The 25176-nt window shown below is 39.2% G+C and overlaps 2 protein-coding genes across 2 annotated transcripts; both read left to right on the forward strand.

Moving 5' to 3' along the window:
* The first annotated feature begins 7100 nt into the window (after positions 1 to 7100).
* Positions 7101 to 10355, forward strand: LOC147339396 (guanylyl cyclase-activating protein 2-like). The gene is made up of 4 exons (XM_086294286.1): positions 7101 to 7388; positions 7482 to 7631; positions 8786 to 8894; positions 9016 to 10355. Exons 1-4 carry the CDS (start codon positions 7182 to 7184, stop codon positions 9141 to 9143), a joined length of 594 nt encoding a protein of 197 aa, XP_086150412.1. The 5' UTR covers positions 7101 to 7181; the 3' UTR covers positions 9144 to 10355.
* Positions 10356 to 13162: 2807 nt separating this feature from the next.
* LOC147339397 (malignant fibrous histiocytoma-amplified sequence 1) lies at positions 13163 to 25063 on the forward strand. Its single transcript, XM_086294292.1, has 11 exons — positions 13163 to 13221; positions 14853 to 14979; positions 15084 to 15957; positions 17428 to 17725; positions 17834 to 18020; positions 18112 to 18305; positions 18643 to 19142; positions 22763 to 22920; positions 23014 to 23188; positions 24216 to 24283; positions 24387 to 25063. The coding sequence occupies exons 2-11, from the start codon at positions 14952 to 14954 to the stop codon at positions 24401 to 24403; spliced, it is 2499 nt and encodes an 832-aa protein (XP_086150418.1). The 5' UTR covers positions 13163 to 13221; positions 14853 to 14951; the 3' UTR covers positions 24404 to 25063.
* Positions 25064 to 25176: the final 113 nt, after the last annotated feature.

Consider the following 25176-nt stretch of genomic DNA (forward strand, 5'->3'; position numbering starts at 1 on the left):
GCAGTGTGATGCACAGCTCCCTTGTCGGATCTGCAATATCATAAACGAGTCTTGTTTTGTGTAGATGGAAGGCACAAAAAAATTATGAATGCTTTTCTTGCACTCATTTTTTTGCACCTTCTATGGTATTAAGCAGTTTTAAGTATATGACAAAACAAAATTCTTCTGATAATGTTATATTATATGTAAATAAGACAGGAAAAGAGTAATGATGAATGATTCTATATTTGACAATAAGATAGATTTAATTCATTTTATAAATTCTGCCACAATTCAATTGTGAGCAAAGTTTGATTGTTGGGCTGTGCCTGTGTTGTCAGTTGTGATGTATTGTTTTGTGTTTTGGGACAGCTTCCCAATAGCATTTACTGTATATGCTACTTGCTTTCAGTGCTTTACATTACGAGAAACTTTAATAACCAAATCCATTCAACTTTTTTTCTTCAAGGTTTTTCTGAATGTGAAGCATTTGGATTGTTACAAACTGATTAATGGATCAGTAAATGCACAACTCACTCTGTGCTTAGTCTCAGAACCTGTATCAGGGGTACTTAACCCACACTGAAGTGTGCAGACAGGTAGCTCAAAAAGTGAACCAATGTCACCATCTGGTGGACACAATCTGACAAAAAAAATAATTTTCTTTTTCTTCTTTTTTACTATCTTTCGATTTTTTTGTTGATCATAAACGTCAAATTCAAGCACAGTATAGGTGTAACCAATAAAGTGGGGCCTAACTGTTGTACACTAATGCATTACTATCTGAAACCTAATACTTTAACTTTATAATGCAACAGTATATTGTGGTTGAAACATAATCACATAAGTGTTCTGATCTTTCTTTCTTTTTTGTTGATATTTTGCCTTTCTTTAGCATCAGTCAGTAGAGAGCATAGAAGCACATTAATATAATACAAATTCAGACCACATGTTTTCTGTTATTGTTAAAAATTATTTTGTTACTTGATAATACATTATATAACAGTGGACAAATTGAAAGTTTATATAAAAATAATGTTGGAATGCTCATTAGACATCACGATTAGAATCTTTTATTAAAGAGCATAATCTTGTCAAAGGCAGCAAAAACCTTATTATCCATTTTGTTGTAGTTTTGTTGGTTTTTGTTTTGTTGCTTTATTTAAAATAAAGTAGCACAAGCTAATCGATTTTAAATATCTATCAAACTGAATAATTAAAAAGTTGAGCATACTTTGAAGTGCATGGTACAACTGGAATTGGCAGGACAACGTCAAGACATAAATAGAATAGTCCATGATGCCTTTCATTTAATCCTTTCAGACAATCCTTACAGTAAACTTCACTCAACATGAGCACAATTGTGTTTCTAACTTTAGATCTATAATCTTGTGGCTATTTAAGACCGTAGGGTGCTTGTACTTTTTTACGGTGTGTTTCCCGAATATCTAGAGGGCTTCTAAATCATGCTGAATAACTTACCATACATATATTAAAGCACTATTACCATGAAGAAAACCTCAAATAAAAGCCCAGATGAGGATTAAAGTGCAAAGTTCTGCTCATTTAAACAACTTGCCAAGCTTCATTACCAGGTCTTAACTGACTTGTGACCTTAGAAGCAGAGTCATAGCTTTCAGTTAATAAGTTAAATATCCCAGAATACATGATGGTATTTTCAGTAAGAGACAAGAGATTTGACTATGTTGTTTGTTGCTTGTTGTGTAATTTTAATTAAGAATTTGATTGACCTGCCTTCTCAATAAACCTAAAATTAAGAAGAAGAAAAAGATGAAGGAAAACAATCAAACAAGACTTAAGTCTTGTTTGAGTTTCTTTATGGAGCGCAAATGCAGCAGCATCCCAGACTGAACCTGGGAAAAAGTGTTGTGCACAAATATGTAGTTAGGGGGATGAAATTTCCAATTATAAAAATTGTTCATAGGCACGCTTTTCCATTTACTGACATACTGCGCTTCTACAACAAAGAAAGAAAAAAGAGAGAGGACTCTTTAGGCGCCATTACTCATTCAGTTATAATGACATCATGACGGGAGCGACAGAGGCACTGCGCCCTCTGGTGGTTGGTAGAGAACAACAACAAGAATTTATTTCACATATTCAGTTTTCTTTATCTTCTGATGATCTGTACTATAGGTACTCAGTAGTGGATTTTAGTTTATAAGTCTAACTACACACTGTACCCAACATTTAATGGAAACAGGCGTATAACAACTGAACAAAAAGACTCTAGAAAGGCACATTTCATATTTCTTTACAGAGAAAGGAGTGTAAGAGCAAAGTGTCATATTGTTGAAATAATTTTTTGTTTTGTTCTAGTAGCTACCAAATGGAATGTGTTACTCTAGCTTTCAGTATTTAAATGCATTTGCTCTCTTGTAGAAATAGAAAAGGAGGCAGATGAGGTGGTTCGGGCATCTGACTGGAGAGATTATCTTGGCTGGCTTGGCTCAGTGTGCCCCCAGATGACCTGAAAGAGGTGACTGTGGTGAGGAGAGTCTGAGCTTTTCTCCTTAGACTGCATGTCTCTGTGACCTGAACCCAGATAAGCGGTAGAAAATCGAAGGATGGATAAAACAGAGTCAGTAAAGTCTTTGACATGATTACATCAGACATAGTGGTGGCATATCAACCTCTGCTGAGAATGTCTAGCAAACCTTGAGCAAGCCAACTTCCAAATTATAATAAGTCATACACAAGAAATGGGGGGGGGGGGGGAATGTGTGATTAATTCTATAACTAAGATTACATTTACAAATGATTATTTCAATTCCAGTGTTACGCCCCACTTAAAAACGAAGTGTTGACTGGGGCGAGGGGTAACACAGAGTGAAAGAGAAAACGTGAACTACTGGAGAATAGATGTCATTAAACATGATTTATTGCCCGAAACTACTACAGTAAAAATAAACACAGGGAAGCTCTCTTCTTCAGGGTCTCCAAGGCCAAAACAACAAACAAAACACCCCCTTTAGCTAAAAATCAAACCAAGTACTCTCTAACCAAAACAAAATACAATGGCTGAGCTCCCTGTCTAACCAAAAACAGGAGAAAACAGTTGAAACAAAAATGGCAGAGAACCCCTACCTGCTTGCTTGCTTGCTTGCTCTCTCACACACACACACACACACACACACACACACACACACACACACACACACACACACACACACACACACACACACACACACACACACACACACACCTGCTGCCCAAAACATTATAGCTCACAGCTCTGGCAAAAATGGGGGAAGTGGCAGGGGTGTGGCAGTTTAGGATGGCAGACTATATGCCGTGGCTGACGAGCTGGAACACACCTCAGCTGTGGCTCATGAGGCAGACCTGCAACACAAGAAAAAGGAGAAAAAAAACTCTTCCACAGAGGGAGAGCCACTAGAGGTCAGCGACCGTAACATCCAGTCAAGATGGCAAAGAGTTTGGAGCAAGTTTAGGGATGCATAATTTTAATTAGGATTTTGATTACTTTTATTTCTTAATCTATCTACACAAAAAAATAAAACAATTAAAGAAGAACACAGCCAATGTAATAAATAAATACAATAAATAAATAGAAATTTAAAAATTGCATTCCCCGTGTAACAATAGCATGTACTGAAATCCACTTTCTGAGTCACTGCCAGAGTCTGTCCCTGTTGCACGTTGGGGAAGTATGCTAATCTCAGTGCAAAAAGGGATTTGCAGATAAAGTCTAACACAACAACATAATCAGATCAACAAAAGAAGAAGCCACTGACCTCTTAAAGATTCAAGCCAGCGATGAAGCAGTGATGATCTGAATTTAAAACATATTTATGGAAAGGCAGCAGCATGTTAAATATGGAGAAAGTTGTATGGATGGTTGTCTTCCTTCTCCTACAACCTTCCCTTTTGATGCATTCCAAATGAGCATTAAAACAACTAAAATACAATAACCTTTTGCTGCAACTTTGAGAACTGCTATGGTTAACAGACAGAAATACATAACACAAAAATACATATCATGACGATTGATACATGCAGTTACACATAGCAAGTGAACATATTTTTCTTTTGGACCTGTGTGATAATCTAGAGTAACCTCTAATCAGATCTCAGGGATTTAAGTGTGGATCACACTGTTAAACTGCCAGCTAACAAGTGAGACATCAGCAAAAAGGGAATTCCAAGTTACATCAGTGATCTTGGGCAGATGATGCTTTTAATACCACCTCATTGTGATTGAAAACACGATTAAACACTGCTTATCAATGCCACTTTTCCTGCAATACAAATGAAAAGCAACTGGACTTGTGTCTGCTTGTATATGCTGGAAAGGATTCAAGATACAATACAAAAATATTTTTATTTTTCTGAAAAGCTTTTTAATCAAAATTCACATTTTTATTATTTCAAGAAGAAGAAGAAGAAGAAGAAGAAATGATTCAGGGTACACCGTAAAAAAAAAAATCCTATAAAAACAGTAGTATTCCGGCAGCTGGGGCGCCAAAATAATACCAGAAAATAACTTTCACATGAAAATACGGTTATTTTCAGAAATGACAATACAGTTTGTTGCCCTAATTTTACATGGGATTTTGCCTTTTTCAAGTGCTTTTAAACATTAAATTAGGAACATTTTAACGTGATTAAACAATGAAATTACCTGTAAACAAGGTCAATGAATGCGGCAATATGAATAATAATACTTAAATGTACAGAAATATACAGTTAACAGTTGGTTTAAATAATAATGGATTGCATTCATATAGCGCTTTTTGAGACCCTCAAAGCGCTTTATAATTCCACTTTATAATTCCCCTCTGGCCATCACCAGTAGGTGGTAGGTGAAGTGTCTTGCCCAAGGACACAACGACCGAGAGTCTTGAGCCACGATCGCCCTAAATAGCAATAATAATTATTATTATTTGATGTAAAAAAGTTTATAAGAATCATGTTATATACTTTTCCATAGCATTACATTTGAATTTAACAGTTCAATCTTTCAAATAACGGACAAATATTTGTGAAATTATGATACATTTGTGAATGTATTTTAACAATCTAAATATGCATATGTACAGACAAATACATTTAAAAAACAAGAAAAATATGTTTTATTAGATTTACAGTGATTTTACCTTTAATTCACATTTGAAATGTAAAATCACAGTCTATTTATGTAAATTTAATGATATTCTAAAAGAACAGTACAAAACTGTAAAATACACAGTAAACTATTTTTATTACAATTTTTTTATAGTGTACACTTTAAAAAACTCCAGAAAGTCAATAGTTGCTGCTCATGCTTTGCAGTTAAAAACTGACTGACAGTGTGTAATATCATCTAACAGGGCCCTAAAATGACAATTTAAGTGAGAAGTCACTTCACGCTGAGGTTTCAGACATACTTCTCAGTAGCTATAGTCAAAGAAAATATACAAAATGTTTGTGAAAGGATCAGGACCCACACCAGCGTTTGAGTGTCAGTCGTAGCACTTTTAATTTGAAACAGCACTATCCACTGGTTCTGCACCTTATGTTCAACTGGGAAACAGGTTTTCCCACACAACACACTCCTCCTTCCCGACTCCAAATACTAAAAAGGGGCAGAGTTCATTAGTTCATCCATCTCACCTGTCCCCTACGACCTCTCAGGACCATCCCATGAGCTTATCATACCACCCCTCCATTGCAGTAGAGCCAGAGACCACAACCCTGTCACAATATTTTACAATCTTAGAAGTACTAAAAACAGAGAAAGAAAAAACTCAAAATAAAAGGAGAATTACTTAAAAACATATAATAAGACAGAGAATAAGAGATACAGAATATTACAAATAATCCCTAGCAACTATGTAAGTAGTTCTTGCTTTGTATTGCTTATGTTTTAATAGAATTATTAAGCATCAAACAAATAATTTTAAGCTATTCTTAAAATGATGCAACATACTAATGGCAAACTTGGACACATTTAGGGATGTTTTCACTCTATAGGATTTGGCTCTCTAGCCTGTGGTGCTAATGCAATCTATAAGATGACCTAAAGCGTCTTAGTTGCTTAGCTTCTTTTTTCTAAATAGAAAAGAAGCACTGGTTAAGGATTGCCACGTGAACATGACCCAGTCAGTAGTTACATGAACACGTAAGTCAGCTTTAGAGTCAGCCGAAGCTATATGTCTGTATAGGAGCTTTAGAACAAACCTTTGGTGATTCCTCTCGCATGAAAAGTGCAATCGTGAACTGCAGCTGAGACTGCTGCTGGAAATGATTTGGCTATTTGGTTAATAATTGAAACAGTAAAAAGGAAAATAATATATCTTGAAGGATCTCCTTTGGGTCGTTGTTTTGCTATTGTCTGCAAATTAATGTGACAAAACCTAAACTGCTCAGCAAATCTGCAAAAGAATTTATGTAACAAAGCAGCACATCTATCTATTTCTTTATAGTTTGAAAAAGACTACAGAGATAAATAAGTGTAAATTTGAAGTTATTCATTTCAAAATCACTCAACAACGACATTTGAAAGGTTGAAAATTGGTTGTTTTTCGGAAAACAATTTGAGCCCGGAGTCCAAAAATAAGGGCAGGAGCACCAGCAATGTTGGTCATGATTTTTAACAACACACTGTGTTTGGGAAGTACAGATGACCAAAGTTCAAGCTTCAAACTTCCCATTGTGGCTAATATTGCATTTCAGCTTGTTGCATTGTTTTTGCCTCATTGAACCAAATTGTGCAAGCTTTTGACTTTCTTTTTTCATTTCTTTATTTATAAATTAATACATTTGAAAAAAAGACAAGATGTGTCCTTTGTCCCTTGCTATTTAACTCCCATCTATTGCTATTACACTAATATTCGCTAATTTATTTTTGTTCTTTTTACAGACACCAGTGTACTGTATGCCAATCTGAATGCACACACCTTTGATGTTAATGTTGGAATATCACTGGTGTTGCTCTTCTGAGTTTGGCCTAGGCCCACAATTAGCTACAAACCTAATTAACTCAGCAAGAGGAAACCCTAGCAACGTATTACCACAGTAATCCCAAGGCCACTAATCACCTGCCCCATAAAGAAAGTAGAGCTCTGTGATTCTAGCGGGTTATAAAAAAAACACCTAAGAGTGTCAGACGTCCATTTTAAATCTGTCCAACTCGTCGTGGAAGCTGTACAGAAAGGTTTCAGGACTATGGACTGAATTACATGACAGACATGGGGCAGACGCAGCAAACAGAGAGCACTGAGCAGATAGACATTAAAATCATCCAGGATATGTACAAAAAGTTTATTTTGGAATGCCCGAGTGGATTACTTTTTCTGCATGAGTTTAAGTGTTTCTTTGGTGTGGAAGCTACAGGAGAAGCTTCTGATTATGCAGAGAACATGTTTCGAGCGTTTGATAAAAATGGGGTGAGAGAATGAAACCTGCTACAGCCTGGCTTACAGTCATATCATGAAATGTGATAAAGTAACCAAAATGTTCTCATCTAACCTCTCTTTTAGGACAATACAATTGATTTCCTTGAGTTTGTGGCAGCACTAAATCTTGTTTTCCGGGGAGACCTGGAGCATAAACTGCGCTGGTCATTCAAGGTGTACGACAAAGATGGAAATGGATACGTGGATAGGAATGAACTACGGTCAATAATCGATGTAAGTCCTAAATGTGAACCAAAGGAAAAATATTTTCTTTTTATAAAATAGAAATTTTATGTTCAGAATGATGCATCTCAGTGTATTTATTTTTTACATTTTGTCTATGATAGCGTTTACATATTGTTACGTTTCGGTGTGTCAGTGTTTTGTTTTTGCGTGACTGTTATGTATTTCCTGCTTTACTTTGAAAGTCTGTGTTATCTTAGTGTGTTCAGTTTACATTTTCCCTGTCTCGTCAGTTCTAATTTGCCCCAGCTGTGTTTCCCTCCTGTGGTCCATTCCCTGATTGCTCCTATGTATTTAAGCCTTGTGTTTCAGTGTGTCATGGTCGCGATCTTCCCCCCCGTTGTAAATAGTTTGACGTCTGGTGTTTGGTGATGTAAATAAATGTGGTATTTTGCTTTAAATCTCGTTTTGGGATTATTTTTATTTTCCTTTTTTTTATTTTTTCTGCGTTGCACCCCGGTTGCCTAGGCCGGGGTGTAACAATATACTTAACAAGCTGTGGTCTTTGATATGTACTTCCCTAGCAAAGTTCCTAATATTTGCTTTTACTGTCAAGTGCTTTAGAGAGTATGCAAATGCTTTAAAAGCACTGTATCCTTGGGATTTCACTGTATTTCCTAACAGAGTAAGTGCTGAGAATATAAGTACAAAAAAAGACAACAAACCTTTTTTTTAACCAAACGTGACTCTACCAAATATACATTTCAAATTACTTATGGTAGTCTGTAACTCTAAATACGTGATAATTAAACTGTGTTATATGTTTAGCCTGATAAATCTCATATACTGTATTTTTGTATTTCAGAAGCTAAGGACAATGGAAAGAGAGAAAAAGAAAATTTTTAAGATATTTTTTTTAAGAATGAATTTTAACTATTGGACATTTCTATTTCTGATGAAGAATGTAATGGCTTCTGGTGATGCTGTTATTTATGTGATGCCCATAATATTTCCAGTTAATAAATGAATTTCTTTGTCTCTTATTCTGCTCATTTCCAAATCTTCAGTTCAATATTGTATTGATTTCTGCTATCATTATTATTATTGCCTTAATTATTGTTTTATTTACATAACGATGTGTACTAAAATTCCTAAGACCTAACTATATATTTTCTTATTTTATAAAAATCATTGCTTTTATCCAGAGCATCTATCGGGTTAAGAAAATCTCCAAGGACAACACAAGTGATTCCTATCTTACTGTCGATGAGGTTGTTGATCGAATATTAGCAGCTGTTGATACTGATGGGGATGGTGAGCATTTTTTAATAATGATAATTAATTTGCAGTGAATGCAAATGTAGATAGGACAAGAGTGGAAATGGTGAAAAGGTGAGAAAATGAGTCGGGTTTTGCTGTTTTTTGTGTTTTACAGGTACTGTGAGCATGGAAGAATTCATTAGAGGTGCACAGCAGGACCCCTGGCTGCTTAATATTTTAAAGCTGGACATGAACCCTGCCAGATGGGTGATGGACCAAAGGAGAAAGAGTGCACATTTCTGAACTATCCAAGCAGCTTTTCCCAGAGAGAACAATCTTGACTATTATCAAGGGACCTTGTTTATGAAATGGAATTAGATTCGCTTTTGGTCTTACTGTAAGGTAGAAAATATCTTTTCTCTAAGCAATCTCTATACTTGACATATAAGAGCTCTCCTGGATGGTTATGGGATTGCAGAATGGGATCTAGAGTCATAGTTCTGTATTTCTGCCCCACCTACTTTAATGCAGAGGTACCAAAAACCTCAAAGCTGCATGTTTAGCTCTGTTTGTCCACCTTTTTTCTATACCATGTGGCCTAACTTTAACTCCCTCAGCCATCATCTTCCCTCAACTTCATTGGTGCTGTCATTATAATATGCTCTTTTTGTTCTTCATACACTGTATACATTATTTGAAATGATTTGAAACAGCTTTAATAACTCATACATACACACACACACATATATAGAGAGAGAGATAGAGAGCGAGAGAGACAAGTACAGCCTTCTTTTTATAAAGTTTATGCTGTAAATAATGATGTAATTATTGAATCATTTGAAAAAAAAAATTTTTATTTTTGATAACTACATGATTATTGTGCATATCAATGAAATTGCAGTACAGAAATATTTTCTTTTCTTTAAGAAAAACAAAAACATAAGATAAATAAGTCATGCTGCCATGCTGTATATATCCAACATGTATAAACCTGTTCTGTGTGCAGAGATCCACTAGTTTATGTTGTAAAGATCAATGGTGCCATCTAAAGGTGAACTGCAGTCCTCTCATTACAAGTTGGGATTTAAAGTGGATACAAAAAAAAATAAAAGAGAGAGAGAGAGAGAGAGAGACAAGTACAGCCTTCTTTTTATAAAGTTTATGCTGTAAATAATGATGTAATTATTGAATCATTTGAAAAAATATATATTTTTATTTTTGATAACTACATGATTATTGTGCATATCAATGAAAGTGTAGTACAGAAATATTTTTTTTCTTTAAGAAAAACAAAAACATAAGATAAATAAGTCATGCTGCCATGCTGTATATATCCAACATGTATAAACCTGTTCTGTGTGCAGAGATCCACTAGTTTATGTTGTGAAGATCAATGGTGCCATCTAAAGGTGAACTGCAGTCCTCTTACCAAGTCTCATTACAAGTTGGGATTTAAAGTGGATAAAAAAAAATAATAAAAGAGAGAGAGAGAGAGAGAGAGAGAGAGAGAGAGAGAGAGAGAGAGAGAGAGAGAGAGAGAGAGAAAGTAAAAAATACAACCTGTGATTTGTGTGATTTTTTTTTTAAATCAAGTATCCTAAATACTAAAGTGTTGTCTTTGATTGGCACTCTTTATTGAGACAGAACAAATGAACAAATTGCAAAGTAGTTGTCATGAACTGGTCAAAATGAGAGCGTTGGACCCAAAAGCAGACTCAATGGACTAGAAGAACTGTTTACAGGTTTTATGAACAAAAACAGAAATTCAAGACTTAGAACATGACCCAACCTATAACATTCACAAACGGCCGAGAAACGAGGAAGGTAACGAGGCCAAAGAATGCTACACGAGAGGAACACAGTCTGTTGAATCCTGGTCGCTGTGTCCGTGAGAGTATCCTGGGAAATGAACCGGGGGGGGGAGAGTTGTCCAGTTCCAAGAGAGTCACGATGGGCAGAAGGGCAGATGGGAGAATAAGATGAGTATGGAATCCTTGGTGGAGGTCTTAGTGTGTTAGCAGAGGCATTATGACTAGCGCCATGGAGTAACGCAACAGGAGGTGGATCTGCTTGTGGCTTTTTTGGGCTGTTGTCACAAAACATTCTGTTTTAAATTTTACACATGATAATGGAAAAACTAATTTAGTATGTGAATTGACCTGATCTTGTCATGAACCGGCTGTGTGGAGGCAGATGAGGACCCAAACGCAAAACTCACGGAGGCAGGAACTGAACTCAAAATCACTGCTTTATTGCAGGTTTCACAAAGGAACAGAACTAAACTGGGAATACTAACAGAAGACCGTGGGAACACAGAAAGACACACAGGTTCGGGGAGAAGACATTGACGACGCGACACTGACCTGATGGAGACATGCACATAAATACACAGAGGGTTAACGAGGGAAGTGGGAGCACACGGGGAACACAGCTGACACAGATAATCATAACGAGACAGGGCAGGAGTGAACACAACATGACACATACTGACGAGAGACTGTCAAAGTAAAACAGGAAGCACACAGAGGTTCAGACAGGAGGAGAGAGAGCACGGGGAGAACACAGACATAACAGGCTGGGGAAAACATGGAATAAAACACAAGGAGAGACGAGGGCTCACAGATACACAGGCGCACACAGGAGGTAACCAAATAAGGAACATCTTAACTAAATAACCTAGGAACCAAGGCATAAATAGGGAACAAAATACAAAAACTAAGAATACTGGGCCAACATGGCCCAGGACCATGACAGATCTTCCAAAATAGATACCAAATCAATCCATTGCTTCAATCTTTTCTATAAAACTGCAAAACTGAGAAGACACTCATTCTAGAGTCTGCACTCTTACGCATTATTCTCACACAAACTATGAATTTAACGCAATCCTTAACCTTAACTGATTGTCAAAGACATATATCAGGCATGTAAGACTTTAACCTTGAACACAATCTTACATCATTGTCTTTTGTCCTCTCTATCTGCTAACTCTTGCTATCTTTGGGAATGAAATAATATTATATTTACATTTCCATCCATTATCTTCTGCTCTTTGCTCTTTTTCTGCTTCTGTAGTGCTAGTTACATGCTAAAGATAGTAAAACACAAACTGCATCCAGGACACAAACAAATGTATAACACTGCTAACACAACTTCGACTCTTGACAAGCACCTGCACAGACCGAATGCACGAAGTTACACTAACACAATGTAAGCCAAGAGCCCAGAAGGATGTTAAAACTGAGTGAATGCCTAAACCAGCTGAGCAGTCAGACCCTGAACTATAGACCAGGTCACAAATGTACGTTTCTAGAGTACTCTGTGGGAATCACTTTATAGCACTTTAGCCTGGTTTTATCCTTGCTTTGTGTTGTCATTTTTGTGTTTATACATAAAAATTTAAATAAAGATTGTGTCCTCATTAGGAGAGGCATTTGTATTAATGTGTGGGACTGAAGCATAAGGGTTCAGGGTTAAATATATGTTAAAAAACAAAAACAATTTTCAAATTTTTTGTAATTTATTGCATTTTTTGCAATTTATGTAGTTACTATGCACTTAATGCAAACATATTATTAAAATTTGGGTTATAATGGTTGTATTGATGTATAGCAACTTGAAATGCTCCCAAAAATGGCACTATAGCATGTAAAAATATAATATAAGATCTGGCAGACTTGGTTCTATGGTAGGTCTTAAAGGGTTAATCAACTCAGCTAAGGTGATTGCATACTATTATCAGTTAACTTCCCTTTTTCTGCTGTGTGAGATATAGGCCTGTATAATGAGCAATAAGCCCTCTCTGTTTAGCAGCCTTCCTAAAATCCTCATATGACCTTAAAACACACAATGTTTCAATGTGCTCTGTATTCAAAAGCTACCTCCTTTACACACTATGAGCTCTGTTACTATAGTTAAGTGCAACAGACCTGTAACTTTCACTGTCTTTGGATTGTGCGTCATAGATGCTGTCAGCTGAAACAAAAATCCTGTTTAAAAATATGTATATGATGCCACTGGTTAGTGTTGTACATATAGGGAAGAAATCTCAAATGTGTTATAAATGCATAAGGTATGATCCACAAGCATAATTGCACACGCACTGCACAGTGTGGGGTGGTTGGTGGTTCAATTCCTGGCTGTGTTGTATAGAGCGCTTTGAGTACTTTAGGAGAGTAGAAAACGCTATACAAGAAAGAATCAGTCCATTTACGGTAAGGTTTTGTAAGTGAGTGAGAGGGATATTAATCATCAGTGACCTGTTTGCCTCAGAATCAGGAAGTGTGCAGGAACAGTCAGAGCTGTTCACTTCCTGATATAAACGCTCAAGAAGTAAACCGTCCTTCAATTGCATGAGAAGAATTCCACAGTCAAATGGCTGGTAGGTAACTTAAATTCTACTTCTAGTGCTAATATTGTTTAGGTCTGTGACAGTTGTTAAATGAGACATTTTTCAAGGTGTTGTCCCATAATGTATTCTAGAGAAAGCTGAGATTGTGTGGCTGTGAAAACAGATGTGAAGACAATTTTAAGGGAACTTCCCTAGCATCAGAGAATTTTCATGTTCCAAAAACACTTTTACTGTTGTCATTGTGTTAGAAAGAAAAAAAGAAGCTGTCTTGCCAAAATACATGTATGGTAGTGCTATATGATACTTTACAATACCCTATAAAGGCAGCTTGTGTAGGAGAGAACATTGTGTCATGATTTATGAGATGAAACATCATTAATTTGCAAATTCTGCAAAAATTTGTATGACCACTAAATCACAATAATTAGTTAATACAATACAAACTCAGCTTTCATATTTTAATGTATGATGAATATTTGGATCAATCAGCCTACTTCTAGTGCAGTGGTTCCCAAAGTTTTTTTGCTAGGCCCCCCTTTGTTTTACAAGAAAAATGCTGCCCCTGCCTCCGCACCTACACAGGTATTTTTGAAAACGCAGCTGTTTCGTCCACACGTAAACGGCGTTTCGAATCACCGAAAACAGAGATTTTTTTAAAACTCCTTTTTTGCGTTTACGTGTGGACGAGGAATACAGAGTTTGTCACACAACGTCAAAGGTATGTGCCTTTTTTCACGTCATGCTGTGCACCACGTTATTGTTTACATGAGATGAATTGCAGAGTAGCAGATAGAGACAAAATACTGTTAATCTGACTATCGTCAGGTTTTACAGCTTACATATACACACGCAGTTACTGTCCCTCTATTTAGAAAGGCAGAGGCGTCACGATGTGATTATTTTGCGTGTAGTTGTTTTTTTCCTGTGTAATAATATTCAACATTGCTATCAATACATTTTTCAAAAAATGTCTCTCTGTGCAAAATGGGTTCAAAAACATAAACAACTGTGGGATATTGTTTGTCGGTGATTTAGACAGGGGGAACAAATCGTGGCAGGATCAGCCTGATGTTATTTGTATCCCACTGTAACTTTACTGTATACTAGCTAACATCTCCAAAATGTCAGGAGTAGTTAGTTATTACAACAAGTGTTTGTGAACTAAAAATCAAGAATGTGGGATACTGTTTGTCCGTCATTTGGAGAGCCCAGCGCGTGCTCCCGACAAAGGGAAAACCAATTCTGCAGGGGAGACCTACCTCGGCACTTGTGCAGGTGAAGCCAAAGGAAAGACCACCATATTTCACCATATTCACCATATTTTCTAGTCTTTGGCTTAGAATGAAGTTGGTTTGGAAACATATTCAGTGATGCTTCATCTCCTGCTTTGCGTTTCTGTAGGCGCCCCGTGCTAGCAGTGTCCAAGCGTTTTGTTTCCTTTCCCCCCTTTTCACACCGTGCCCCCGCTGCAATGGCTCTGCACTGTCTGTGTAATTTGTGCCAGCCATGTTCCCAGGTATTTCCTCTTGCCCTTTCCCCACTTGTATTTGTCTTCATGTTCCTTTGCTTCTTGTCGTGATCTCCATCATGCCTCACTCTGTGTTCGGTCCGTCAACCTGCCTAGTTAATTTGTATCTGTATTTCGTTTTTTCCTTGTTCAGCAATAAAGCTGGTTTTGGAGTTTACATTTCATTTCCTGGAGTCTGCATTTTGGGTCCTTTTCCTGCCTGCCTGCCCACAGCCAAAACACCATATATGAGATGGAGGAGATGGCTGCAAAGCTTTTAGGTAGATCCAGCATCTAGTCTATGGTTTATAGGGTTGTACCACACAAGTCAGTAAAATTGCTTTATGAAACGGTGCCTAGTTGTTAACCTATTTTTGTAACACAGCAACCAGTTGGGAGGTATGGGATCTATCAGGACAAAAACTGAAGTACCTTCCTCAGGACCTTCTGGCACCAGTTACTTTGTATACAAGTGTGGATTTGCAGAGGAACAAACTAAAACGTGTCACCGGCATCTCCAAAAACACCAACATCACAGAGCTTAATCTGTCCAGGAACAAGATAATCGAGTTTTCTCAAGAAATCTGCAACTTGAAAAATTTACAGACACTCTATATGAATCATAACAATGTCAGATCAATTCCAGAAGGAATCTTCCCACATCTTAGAAATTTAAAGTTCCTAAAACTCAGCACCAATCGCCTGGCAAGGCTTCCTTCAGATATAAACCAGTGTACCAGTCTTACTTACCTGGACCTTTCCAAAAACTGCCTGCAAAACATCGAACCACTAGTTGGGCTACCAAAACTGAGGGAGTTATTGGTTGAGAAGAATCAGCTTACAGAGCTACCATCCCAGCTTTTCCAGAAAGGTAGCTGTGAGCTGACCAAGTTCAAGGCCATGTGTAATCCACTAAGGTGTCCACCAGAGGAAGTCTGTGCTGGAGGGGTCATGGACATTCAGAGCTACTTCCTTCAAATGGAGGAGAACCCCAATGCTCACACTACCTGGACAGTTAAAGCAATGTTTCTGGGCTCTTCCATGGCCGGGAAGTCCACACTCTGCCACAGCCTTAGGGAAGGGAAGCCTGTGGCAGTTGCAATGAAGGATCGGACGGAAGGAATAGATATCACTCAGCTATACACCCATGAAGTCCGCTTCCTTCTCTGGGACTTTGCAGGGCAGGAGGAGTACTATCTGACACATCATATCTTTATCACACCAAGAGCACTTGTTATCCTCACTGTCAATTTGGCCAGGTGAGACAATTATTGTTTCTTTTTTTTATGGTTATTTTGTTAAATTATATGACTAATAGTCAAATAATATGACTAATGTGACTATAGTTCTTTTGTTGCCCTTCCAGCTATCTAAAAGTTATCTTTCTAAAAGAAATTCTTTCACTAGAAAGTCTTTTTAATGCTTTGCAATTGTATATTCAGTCTTTATTTTAGAAAGCAAGGGAAATCTGTGGAAGTTAACATATATATATATATATATATATATATATATATATATATATATATATATATATATATATGTGTGTGTGAACATATATATATATATATGCCAAGAGTGAATCGATGTCTCGTTCACTCTTGGCATACAGGAGGTGGTCCTGTGGCATACACAGGTTGGTCAGTCTGACTGCTTGGTCTGCCAGTAGCTGGTGTTTTGCGCCTCTGGTATTCTTGCCCATGCTCATGTATTGACCCATGTGTCAGTTGGAGGGGACCGGTCCTTGAGGATCAGGACTGTCCGGCCTTCGGTTAGCCATTTTTATTGTTCCCTTGGTAACCGGCTACGGGGGGGGTCCAGGTTTCAAGCTTGGCCATGATCCTATCTTGATCTCAACGATCCTTCTCCTATCGCACTTGGGGCTTGGTACCCAATCTCGGGTGGGGGTGATGAAATCTCCCCCCTGACCTGGCATCCTGGCTCCCCCTTGCCGTAGCATTTATGTTGTACCTCGTCAATCTCTAGCTGTGAGAGCAGTCCCTTCTTTCGAATGTTGGAACAGTTGTGGATGTTGGGTATCGAAGAATCCATAGGTCCCTCATCCTATTCATGTAACCCCTTCCGCCAGGGTTACTTGCGTAGTAGCATTCCAACTACGCCTTGTTTTCGTCTCTTGCCCACCAATGCCTTCTTGTTCCAGTAGCCCACTTCTTGTCAGGGTGCCCTGGTTCCTCGACACCTGACGCGGTGCATGCCTCCATATTTATCTGTCTCGCTCATGTCTGCGGTAGGCTTGCTTAGCATAAGGGGTCTAGCATATATATATATATATATATATATATATATATATATATATATATATATATATATATATATGTGTGTGTGTGTGTGTGTGTGTATGTATTAGTTATCTAGGTGACAGCAGCAGTGGATATTTTCAATATTCACATGGCTGCCATATGTCGCTTAGTTTATGAATGTTGTACTTACAGCTTCAAAAAAAAAACCTACTTTTTCAGTCAAGAAACAGTTTTTTTTAATGTGCTTTATGACCAAACACCTTCCACCCTACTGATATTTACTTGAACAAAAACTATACATTGAGTTTAGTGCTAGTTTCCAAGATATGACAAATGTGAAATTAATATTTGTGTATGCCAGTTATCGAGCAGCAGCATTCTGACATTATGTGTAAGTACCAATGACACCCAGCATCTTAGAGACCAATAGCAAAAAAAAAAAAGACAATAATGATTCTGATTTTCTATCAGCTATAGCACTGTAGACCCAGAGTCTTTCAAAGACCAGATTTGGTTCTGGTTAAACAACATACAGCTACGTGTGCCAAATGCAGTGGTCATGCTTGTGGGAACACATTGTGATCAGTGCAGAGACCTGGAAGAGGTAATGGAGAAGAAGAAAGACATTGATGAGAAGATTAACATAATGCTGGTAAACAGAAAGATGGTTTTAAAGTACCAGAAGAAAAATCTGGAAGAAAATACAGACCCATTTCTCTACATGGATCAAGTGGATGAGATTGATTCCCTTTTAGAATACAGTTTGAAGGTAATGATTGGTATGATTAAAATATACCATTTTAAATGCCACACAGGCCCAGTGGGGTGTTACTGTGGATGCAGAACCTTTTACAGTTTTCCTTTACCTTCCCTTCAGGTGTTGGATCTTCTAACTCTTGACTGCACAAAGACTCAGGATATTGTAAGATTCAGAAGTCATATTTTGAAATGCATTCAATCAGAAAGCGCTTTCCTGTGTTCTGAGACCATCTTACCACAAAGTTATGAAGAAGTGGAACAAGCCATCCAAAACCTTGTTACACTAGAACAGATTCCTCAACATGGTAAGTCCAGTTAATGACTGTGCACTTTATTTAAGTAACACGGAGAAGTTGTTTTTGCTTTGTAATAAAAAGTATCCATTTTCTATGTCAGGTATTGTTCTACTTGAAGAACTCTGTGATTTAATAATGAACCATGTAACACAGAGCAGAGAGCACCTCCACTCCATATTGCAATTCCTCTTGCGATATCTGCACAGAATTGGGGTTATTATTTGGTATGAAGATATTGATGTACTAAGTGACCATGTGTTTATCCAGCCTTCATTCCTCATTTCTATGTTCAAGGTCAGTGGCTGTTTTTCTTTTTTCAGACCTATGTATGCACACACTACCCTTTCGAAGTACAATGGTTTCCTTTACAAGCATTAATGTGAAGATTCCTGGTAGTGTCGCTTCCACTTTAATTTTAATTCCAAACAAATTACCAATAAATATAATGTATACATGGATCAGAATGCAGTTAGGTTAAGACCAAAAAATAGCACTGGCCACGGTCAAACAAGCAGCTACACTCTTTTGATCCCTTTGCCTGAAGATTTCCACAGAATTTACAAACTACACTAAACTACTGTTACCACAGTTTCTCCTAACTTACTCTTCTAACTGCTTTCTGTGATTGCAGACCATTGTGAGACATGACCTGGTGCAGCAGCTTGAGAGAATCTCAAGAGACCTACTCATGCAAGAAGGAGCTCTGATGAAACAAAGGTTCATCTGGGTGGAGGACTTGCGGTGCAGAGGCACCCTGCACAATGCAGCCCTGCGCATCTTAGTCCGGAGGGAGTTAGAGAAACTGGTCATAGATGATGATGATTTGGTCAGAGAGGTAGTAGGTAACAAAAAGGAGGAAGGCATAATTCTCACCCTGTTGCAGCACTTTGAGGTTACCCTCCCAACTCTTGTCAGAAGCCCCATGAACCCCCAAGCACCAGACTTCATCCCAGGAGAAAATCACTGGGAGTCAGTCAGGGAGTCAAAGAGAGACCCTGATGGAGCTTGCCTCTTCCCCATCTATCTGAAGGATGACCTCATAGTATGTCAGAAATGGGGTGAGAACAAGCAGGATGATGTCAGAGTGCATGTGTACGTCCTTCCTGAGGTTCCACATGGCTTCTTTCACAGGTAGCTTGGAAAAAATTTAATTGTTTGTCACCTTTTATAACAGGGGTAGGCAACTCCAGGCCTCAAGTGACAGTGTCCTACAGGTTTTAGATGTGTCCTTGATCCCACACAGCTGCTAAATGACCTCCTCAACATGTCTTGAAGTTCTCCAGAAGCCTGGTAATGAACTTATCATTTGATTCAGGTGTTTTGACCCCGCCTACACCCTTTACAATCACAGGTCAAGGATGACCCTTGGTTTGACCACTCGTCCTGATCTGGTGGTCAGGGCAGGGCTAGTGTCCATGGTTGGTGTTGCAGTGTCTCTAGATGGCGACAAGGGCTCTGCTTGTTGTTGAGCTGCACTATCAGGCTGGCTTATCAGATCGGGTGCTGGTGCTGAAGGTGCTGGTCACGCCTTAGCGCCTCTCAGGTGTCGTCAGTTACGCCGACGTCTGCCCCTCGCCAGTGCGGATCACAAAAGAGCGGGCAGTCTCTGCAGGTCGGATGATGACAGCCGGTTTCCAACTTCTGGACTCATCCTGAAAGCAGATGTGCTCCCTCTGCGCTGCATTTGTAGTATCGCCTCTGGTGCTCTTCTCTTTCCATCCGTGTTTTTTGCACCACCGTCTGGCTTACGACGCTGGGTACCAACTGGTATACGGTGATGGGAAGCACTGAGCGCAGACATCGACTCATGAGGAGCTGCGCGGGTGATCTGAAGCCGTCGACTGGTGTGTTCCTTTGCTCCAATAGAGACAGGTAGGGATCTACTCCCTGAGCATGAGCTTTATCCAGAATTGCTTTGGGCGTTTTGACTGTTCTTTCGGCAAGGCCATTATTTTGTGGGTACAAAGGGCTTGAGGTTGTGTGGACAAAGTCCCATGTGACTGCGAAGTCCTTGAACTCTCGAGAGCTGTACTGTGGGCCGTTATCTGAGATAAGCTTCTCTGGTATACCGTGTCTGGCGAATATGGCCTTGAGCTTTTTGATGACGGACCCTGCGGTGGTGGAGAATAGCCTTTCGACCTCAAAGAAGTGGCTGTAATAGTCCACAACTACTAAATAGTCTCGTCCACGCCATGTGAAGAGGTCTGAGGCCACAGCCTGCCATGGTCTCTCAGGAATCTGTTGTGTAATGAGAGGTTCTTTAGGGTTCGCTGCACACCTCTCCTAACATATGAAACAGTTTTCCACTGTGGCAGCAATGTCCTTGCCCATGCCTGGCCAGAAGAGGGTGTCCCTCGCTCTCTGCTTACTCCTCTCAATCCCCATGTGCCCAGTGTGGATTCTCTCCAGCATATTGTTTCTTAGGGCTGTTGGCACTGTGATTTTGTCACCTTTAAAGATGATGCCATGGAAGTGTGAAATTTCATCTCTGAAATTCCAGAAGTCCTAAAGGATATGGGGGCATTTTTTCCTGTCCTCAGGCCAGCCATCATGCACGGTTTACTTCAGAAGGGTGAGCTGCGGGTCGCATGCTGTCGCAGCCTGTATCTCTGAGAGCTTTTGGTCACTTACTGGGAGGCTGTTTATCACTGAGTGGACCTGATCCTCCATGCCTTTGCTCAGCGTGCTGTCTTGGTCGAGCAATGGTTTCCTGGACATGTCGTATCTCTGCAGCTGTAACAGCATGTGCTGCAGATGAGCAGGGGCTATGGAGATTGGCTTCTTCAATATGTGCTCCAACGGCTTGTGGTCTGACTCGACGATAACTCTTCTGCCGTACATGTAGGTGTGGAAGCGCTTGCATCCAAACAACACTGCAAAGAGTTCTTTTTCAATCTGTGCATAGTTAACCTCTGTCGGGGTCAGTGTCTTTGAAGCATATGCTATTGGATGTCCGTCCTGCATCAACACAGCTCCCAAGCCATACTTTGATGCATCTACCTGTAGGCATAGCTCCTTGGTCGTGTCGTAGTATGCCAGTATGGGGCCTGGTTCCCTGGTTATGAGATCCTTTATTTGCTGGAAGACTCTGTCATGATTCTGATCCCAGACGAACTCAGAGTCTTGCTTGAGCAGCTGACGCAGCGGTGCGTTCATTTCTGATAGTCGTGGTGCGAATCTGGACAGGTAGTTCGGCATACCAAGAATTGTCTCAAGCTCATTCTTATTCTCAGGAGGTGGCATGTCCTTGAATTTCTGTAGTTTCTTTGGGTCTGGCTGGATGCCCTCCCGGGTGAGTTTATGTCCAAAGTAACTCACTTCTGTGGCCCCTATGACACATTTCTCTGGATCGAGACGCACTCCTCGCTCCCTTGTGCGCTCAAGCATGGCACGGAGGTTCTCGTCGTGTTCCTCCTTTGTCTTGCCAAACACGAGGATGTCATCCACGATGGCTGCCACCCCATTGAGCCCTTCATATGTCTCATTGATTTTCCTTTGGAAAATGTCCTGTGGTGATATTATCCCAAAGGGAAGGCGCAGAAAGCAGTACCTGTTTTGTGCGATTTCATAGGAACGTGCAATGTCTATGCCTTTTTCTAGAGTCAAATCTGACCCTTGGCTCAGCAGCTTTTCTTTGACTTGTGGGAAACTGGTTGCAAAGACAATCCTGTCTTAGACCATTTCATCACAGTTAACATAGCCACACTGCTTGACGAGTAGCTTTAATTAACTCTGTCACAAAGTGTTCGAATGACTCTCCTTCGCCTTGGAGTCTTTCATTAAATTTGTATCTGGCAAAAACGGTGTTCGTTTTCAGCATGAGGTACTGTTCAAACCTGTCAAGATAGGTGGTCAGCCTTTTAGCTTCTTCATCAGACAGCTGCCATGTGTTATAAATGTCTCTGCCTCTTTTTCCTACCCACAGAAGAAGATAGCTGCACTGGGTCTCCTCGGGCTTGCCACTTAGCGGGCCGCTAAACATTAGCTTCACATGTTGCACAAACCTTTGCCAGGCATCGGGAAGAGTAGCTGAATCCCAGTCCATTCGTGGTGCAGGAACTCCCGACGAATCCATTTCGCGGTGTCAAAGGGCGTTTAGTTCGAATTACTCTGACACCATGTAATATTCTGTTCTTTGACTTATGAATAATATATTCTTAAACTGCTTCGTGAGTCTCCATCTTCTTTATTTACCACTCGCTCGGTACAACATAACACACCTCCACTTCCGTAACCCGCCCCACTGCCACTACGGCAAACCCCAAGGGACAATAAGCACGAAGTGCAAACATTATAAACAATACAACAGTGTTATCTAAAATCTGCAGGACACTAGCACTTAAGGCCTGGAGTTGCCCAGCCCAATCTGTAAGATAAGTATATTTACAATTGTATGTTGGTTTTCACAATTTTCAAGGCAGAGTCTATATAAAAGACTCAAATATGTACAATGAAATTCACAGACACCACTAGCACCACAAAAAGCTCATTCAATAAGCTACAGAGAAGATGTATTGTGTCTTTTATATATATATATATATATATATATATATATATATATATATATATATATATATATATATATATATAATGGCACACTTTTACATTTACACTTTCTTTGTAAATTTCTTCAGTTTCCAATGTTTTCATTGATTTATAATTCTATTTTTTTTTCTTATTCTTACTCCACTCAAAAACCTCATGAACCATAAATCTTCTGATCTCTCATGGTTGCCACATGTAACCCTTAGACTGATCATTAAGACGTGCTCTCTTTACTCGACTCACTGGGTGGGAAAGGAGCAGTGTCTCCTCTGCTGTGGAAACAGACTTGCTCTGTTTAGACAGGGGGACAACAATGGAGATTCCTTTATAGAGATACGCTGCCGAAGACCTGAGAAGGATGAAGGTAAAAAAAAAAATCTGTGGTGTCTTTTGTTTTAGGACCAAAAAGAGCTCGACAGCAACAGTAGAACTACATGTAGCTCATTTCTTTTCTTAGAGTTTCGGCAGATGTGGGATCTGATCTTGGCAGTGATGTCCAAGCTGTTTGTGCTGTCAAGGCAGTGGCCAGGACTGACCCAGCAGGTACACACTCCCTGTCCACAGAGAGGCTGTCTGCATTATTTTACCTGGAGGGACTGGCAGGAACTGAACAACACCAACCTTTACAGTCTGTAAGTGTTGTATCTCTTAAGACTTCATCCCTGATGGCTTTTCAGAATCTAGACTACAGGGAGTGCAGAATTATTAGGGAAATGAGTATTTTGTCCACATCATCCTCTTCATGCATGTTGTCTTACTCCAAGCTGTATAGGCTCAAAAGCCTACTACCAATTAAGCATATTAGGTGATGTGCATCTCTGTAATGAGAAGGGGTGTGGTCTAATGACATCAACACCCTATATCAGGTGTGCATAATTATTAGGCAACATCCTTTCCTTTGGCAAAATGGGTCAAAAGAAGGACTTGACAGGCTCAGAAAAGTCAAAAATAGTGAGATATCTTGCAGAGGGATGCAGCAGTCTCAAAATTGCAAAGCTTCTGAAGCGTGATCATCGAACAATCAAGCGTTTCATTCAAAATAGTCAACAGGGTCGCAAGAAGCGTGTGGAAAAACCAAGGCGCAAAATAACTGCCCATGAACTGAGAAATGTCAAGCGTGCAGCTGCCAAGATGCCACTTGCCACCAGGTTGGCCATATTTCAGAGCTGCAACATCACTGGAGTGCCCAAAAGCACAAGGTGTGCAATACTCAGAGACATGGCCAAGGTAAGAAAGGCTGAAAGATGACCACCACTGAACAAGACACACAAGCTGAAACGTCAAGACTGGGCCAAGAAATATCTCAAGACTGATTTTTCTAAGGTTTTATGGACTGATGAAATGAGAGTGAGTCTTGATGGGCCAGATGGATGGGCCTGTGGCTGGATTGGTAAAGGGCAGAGAGCTCCAGTCCGACTCAGCTTGTTTCTGATTTTTATGAGGCGAAAGTGGTGTGTAAGTCTTCTGATGTACTAGCAATGGTCAGAATTCCAATGTTCCGTGCCCTCAGACTTTTACCATTAGCATCGGTGCTAAAACAAATTACTGTTAGCTTGTAACAGATAGCACACAGAACTAGAATTAACTTGTTTTTCTCCTCCCCCTGTTTTATTATGTATTTTCATCTGGTTATTGTTTATATCTCTTTATTTTTTACAGTGTGAAGGAGGAAAAATTAGTTTGCCAGGGAGGCCATACACGACGAACGGAATTCATTTTTCCAAAAGGTAAATTGATGTCTTCTTTATTCTGTAAAATAAAGGGGAAAATACAACAACAACATGTGCATTGTTTATATTGTTATTAATCACCACTGTGTTTTCTCTAAAGCTGCCACTTCGCAGTGATGACTGATGAGAATGACGTCGAAGAAGACAAACACAGCATCACAACCTCTTAAGCAATATGTTTAGTGGCAAAATGTTTTTTGTGCTAGCCAATTTTATCTTCTTTTTTAGTGACTGGTATGAGTATTATTTGGAAAAGTGTCACCAAGTATTACGTTCAGGGCTGAGGCTGATTTTGTAATAAATGTTTTGTAATAGATGTATTTAAAAATACTCCAGAAGACTACTTGCATTTCTATTTTTGATATGCAGCGTTTCAGTGTTTATGTGTACAATGACAGCCTCTGCTGGCTCTTGAAGACTGTCAGCTATGTTTTTCTTTGTGAAGACAAGTTGTAGACCTTACAGTGTTACATGAAAAATTACAACTGCTGCATGTAAAACATTTAAGCTGATCTTTAATAATATGATAGTCCAAATCAATCCGGTCATCTGCAAACTCCTAAAATAGGCGTGCTACCCCTGTATTTCTCTAGTTTTTCATCAGTTCCTCAAAACTCTCTTCTACGTGCTGGCTCATGCTGCCTTCAGGGTCTACTCGTAAATGTCAAGAAGAATGTCATGAAGAATGGTTAATTGTTAAACCCCTGTAGTCAAAAGAAATGACATGTTATTAATTACATAAACTGTCGCTGTCATATAAAAAATACATGTCAGATTATCATATATTTTTGTAGTCTTTTTTGTAGCCACTCATGCCTGTATGAAAAAAAAGTCCTCACAGCAAACTGAACTGTGTAGTCTGAGTTAAATCCAGATAGAACAGAACCCAG

Source organism: Aulonocara sp. 'chitande type north' Nkhata Bay, linkage group LG1 (assembly GCF_057382095.1).
Source record: "Aulonocara sp. 'chitande type north' Nkhata Bay isolate Kocher_YH1m ecotype deep benthic linkage group LG1, A_spYH_male_GT1.1, whole genome shotgun sequence".
In the NCBI taxonomy this organism is placed as follows: Eukaryota; Metazoa; Chordata; class Actinopteri; order Cichliformes; family Cichlidae; genus Aulonocara; species Aulonocara sp. 'chitande type north' Nkhata Bay.

Coding starts and splice junctions, on each gene's coding strand:
- LOC147339396 (XM_086294286.1), top strand. CDS start 7,182: ATGACAGACATGGGGCAGACGCAGCAAACAGAGAGCACTGAGCAGATA. Junction 7,632..8,785: donor AACTACGGTCAATAATCGAT/GTAAGTCCTAAA, acceptor GCTTTTATCCAG/AGCATCTATCGGGTTAAGAA. Junction 8,895..9,015: donor TGTTGATACTGATGGGGATG/GTGAGCATTTTT, acceptor TGTGTTTTACAG/GTACTGTGAGCATGGAAGAA.
- LOC147339397 (XM_086294292.1), top strand. CDS start 14,952: ATGGAGGAGATGGCTGCAAAGCTTTTAG. Junction 15,958..17,427: donor CTCACTGTCAATTTGGCCAG/GTGAGACAATTA, acceptor ATTTTCTATCAG/CTATAGCACTGTAGACCCAG. Junction 18,021..18,111: donor AGAACAGATTCCTCAACATG/GTAAGTCCAGTT, acceptor TTTCTATGTCAG/GTATTGTTCTACTTGAAGAA.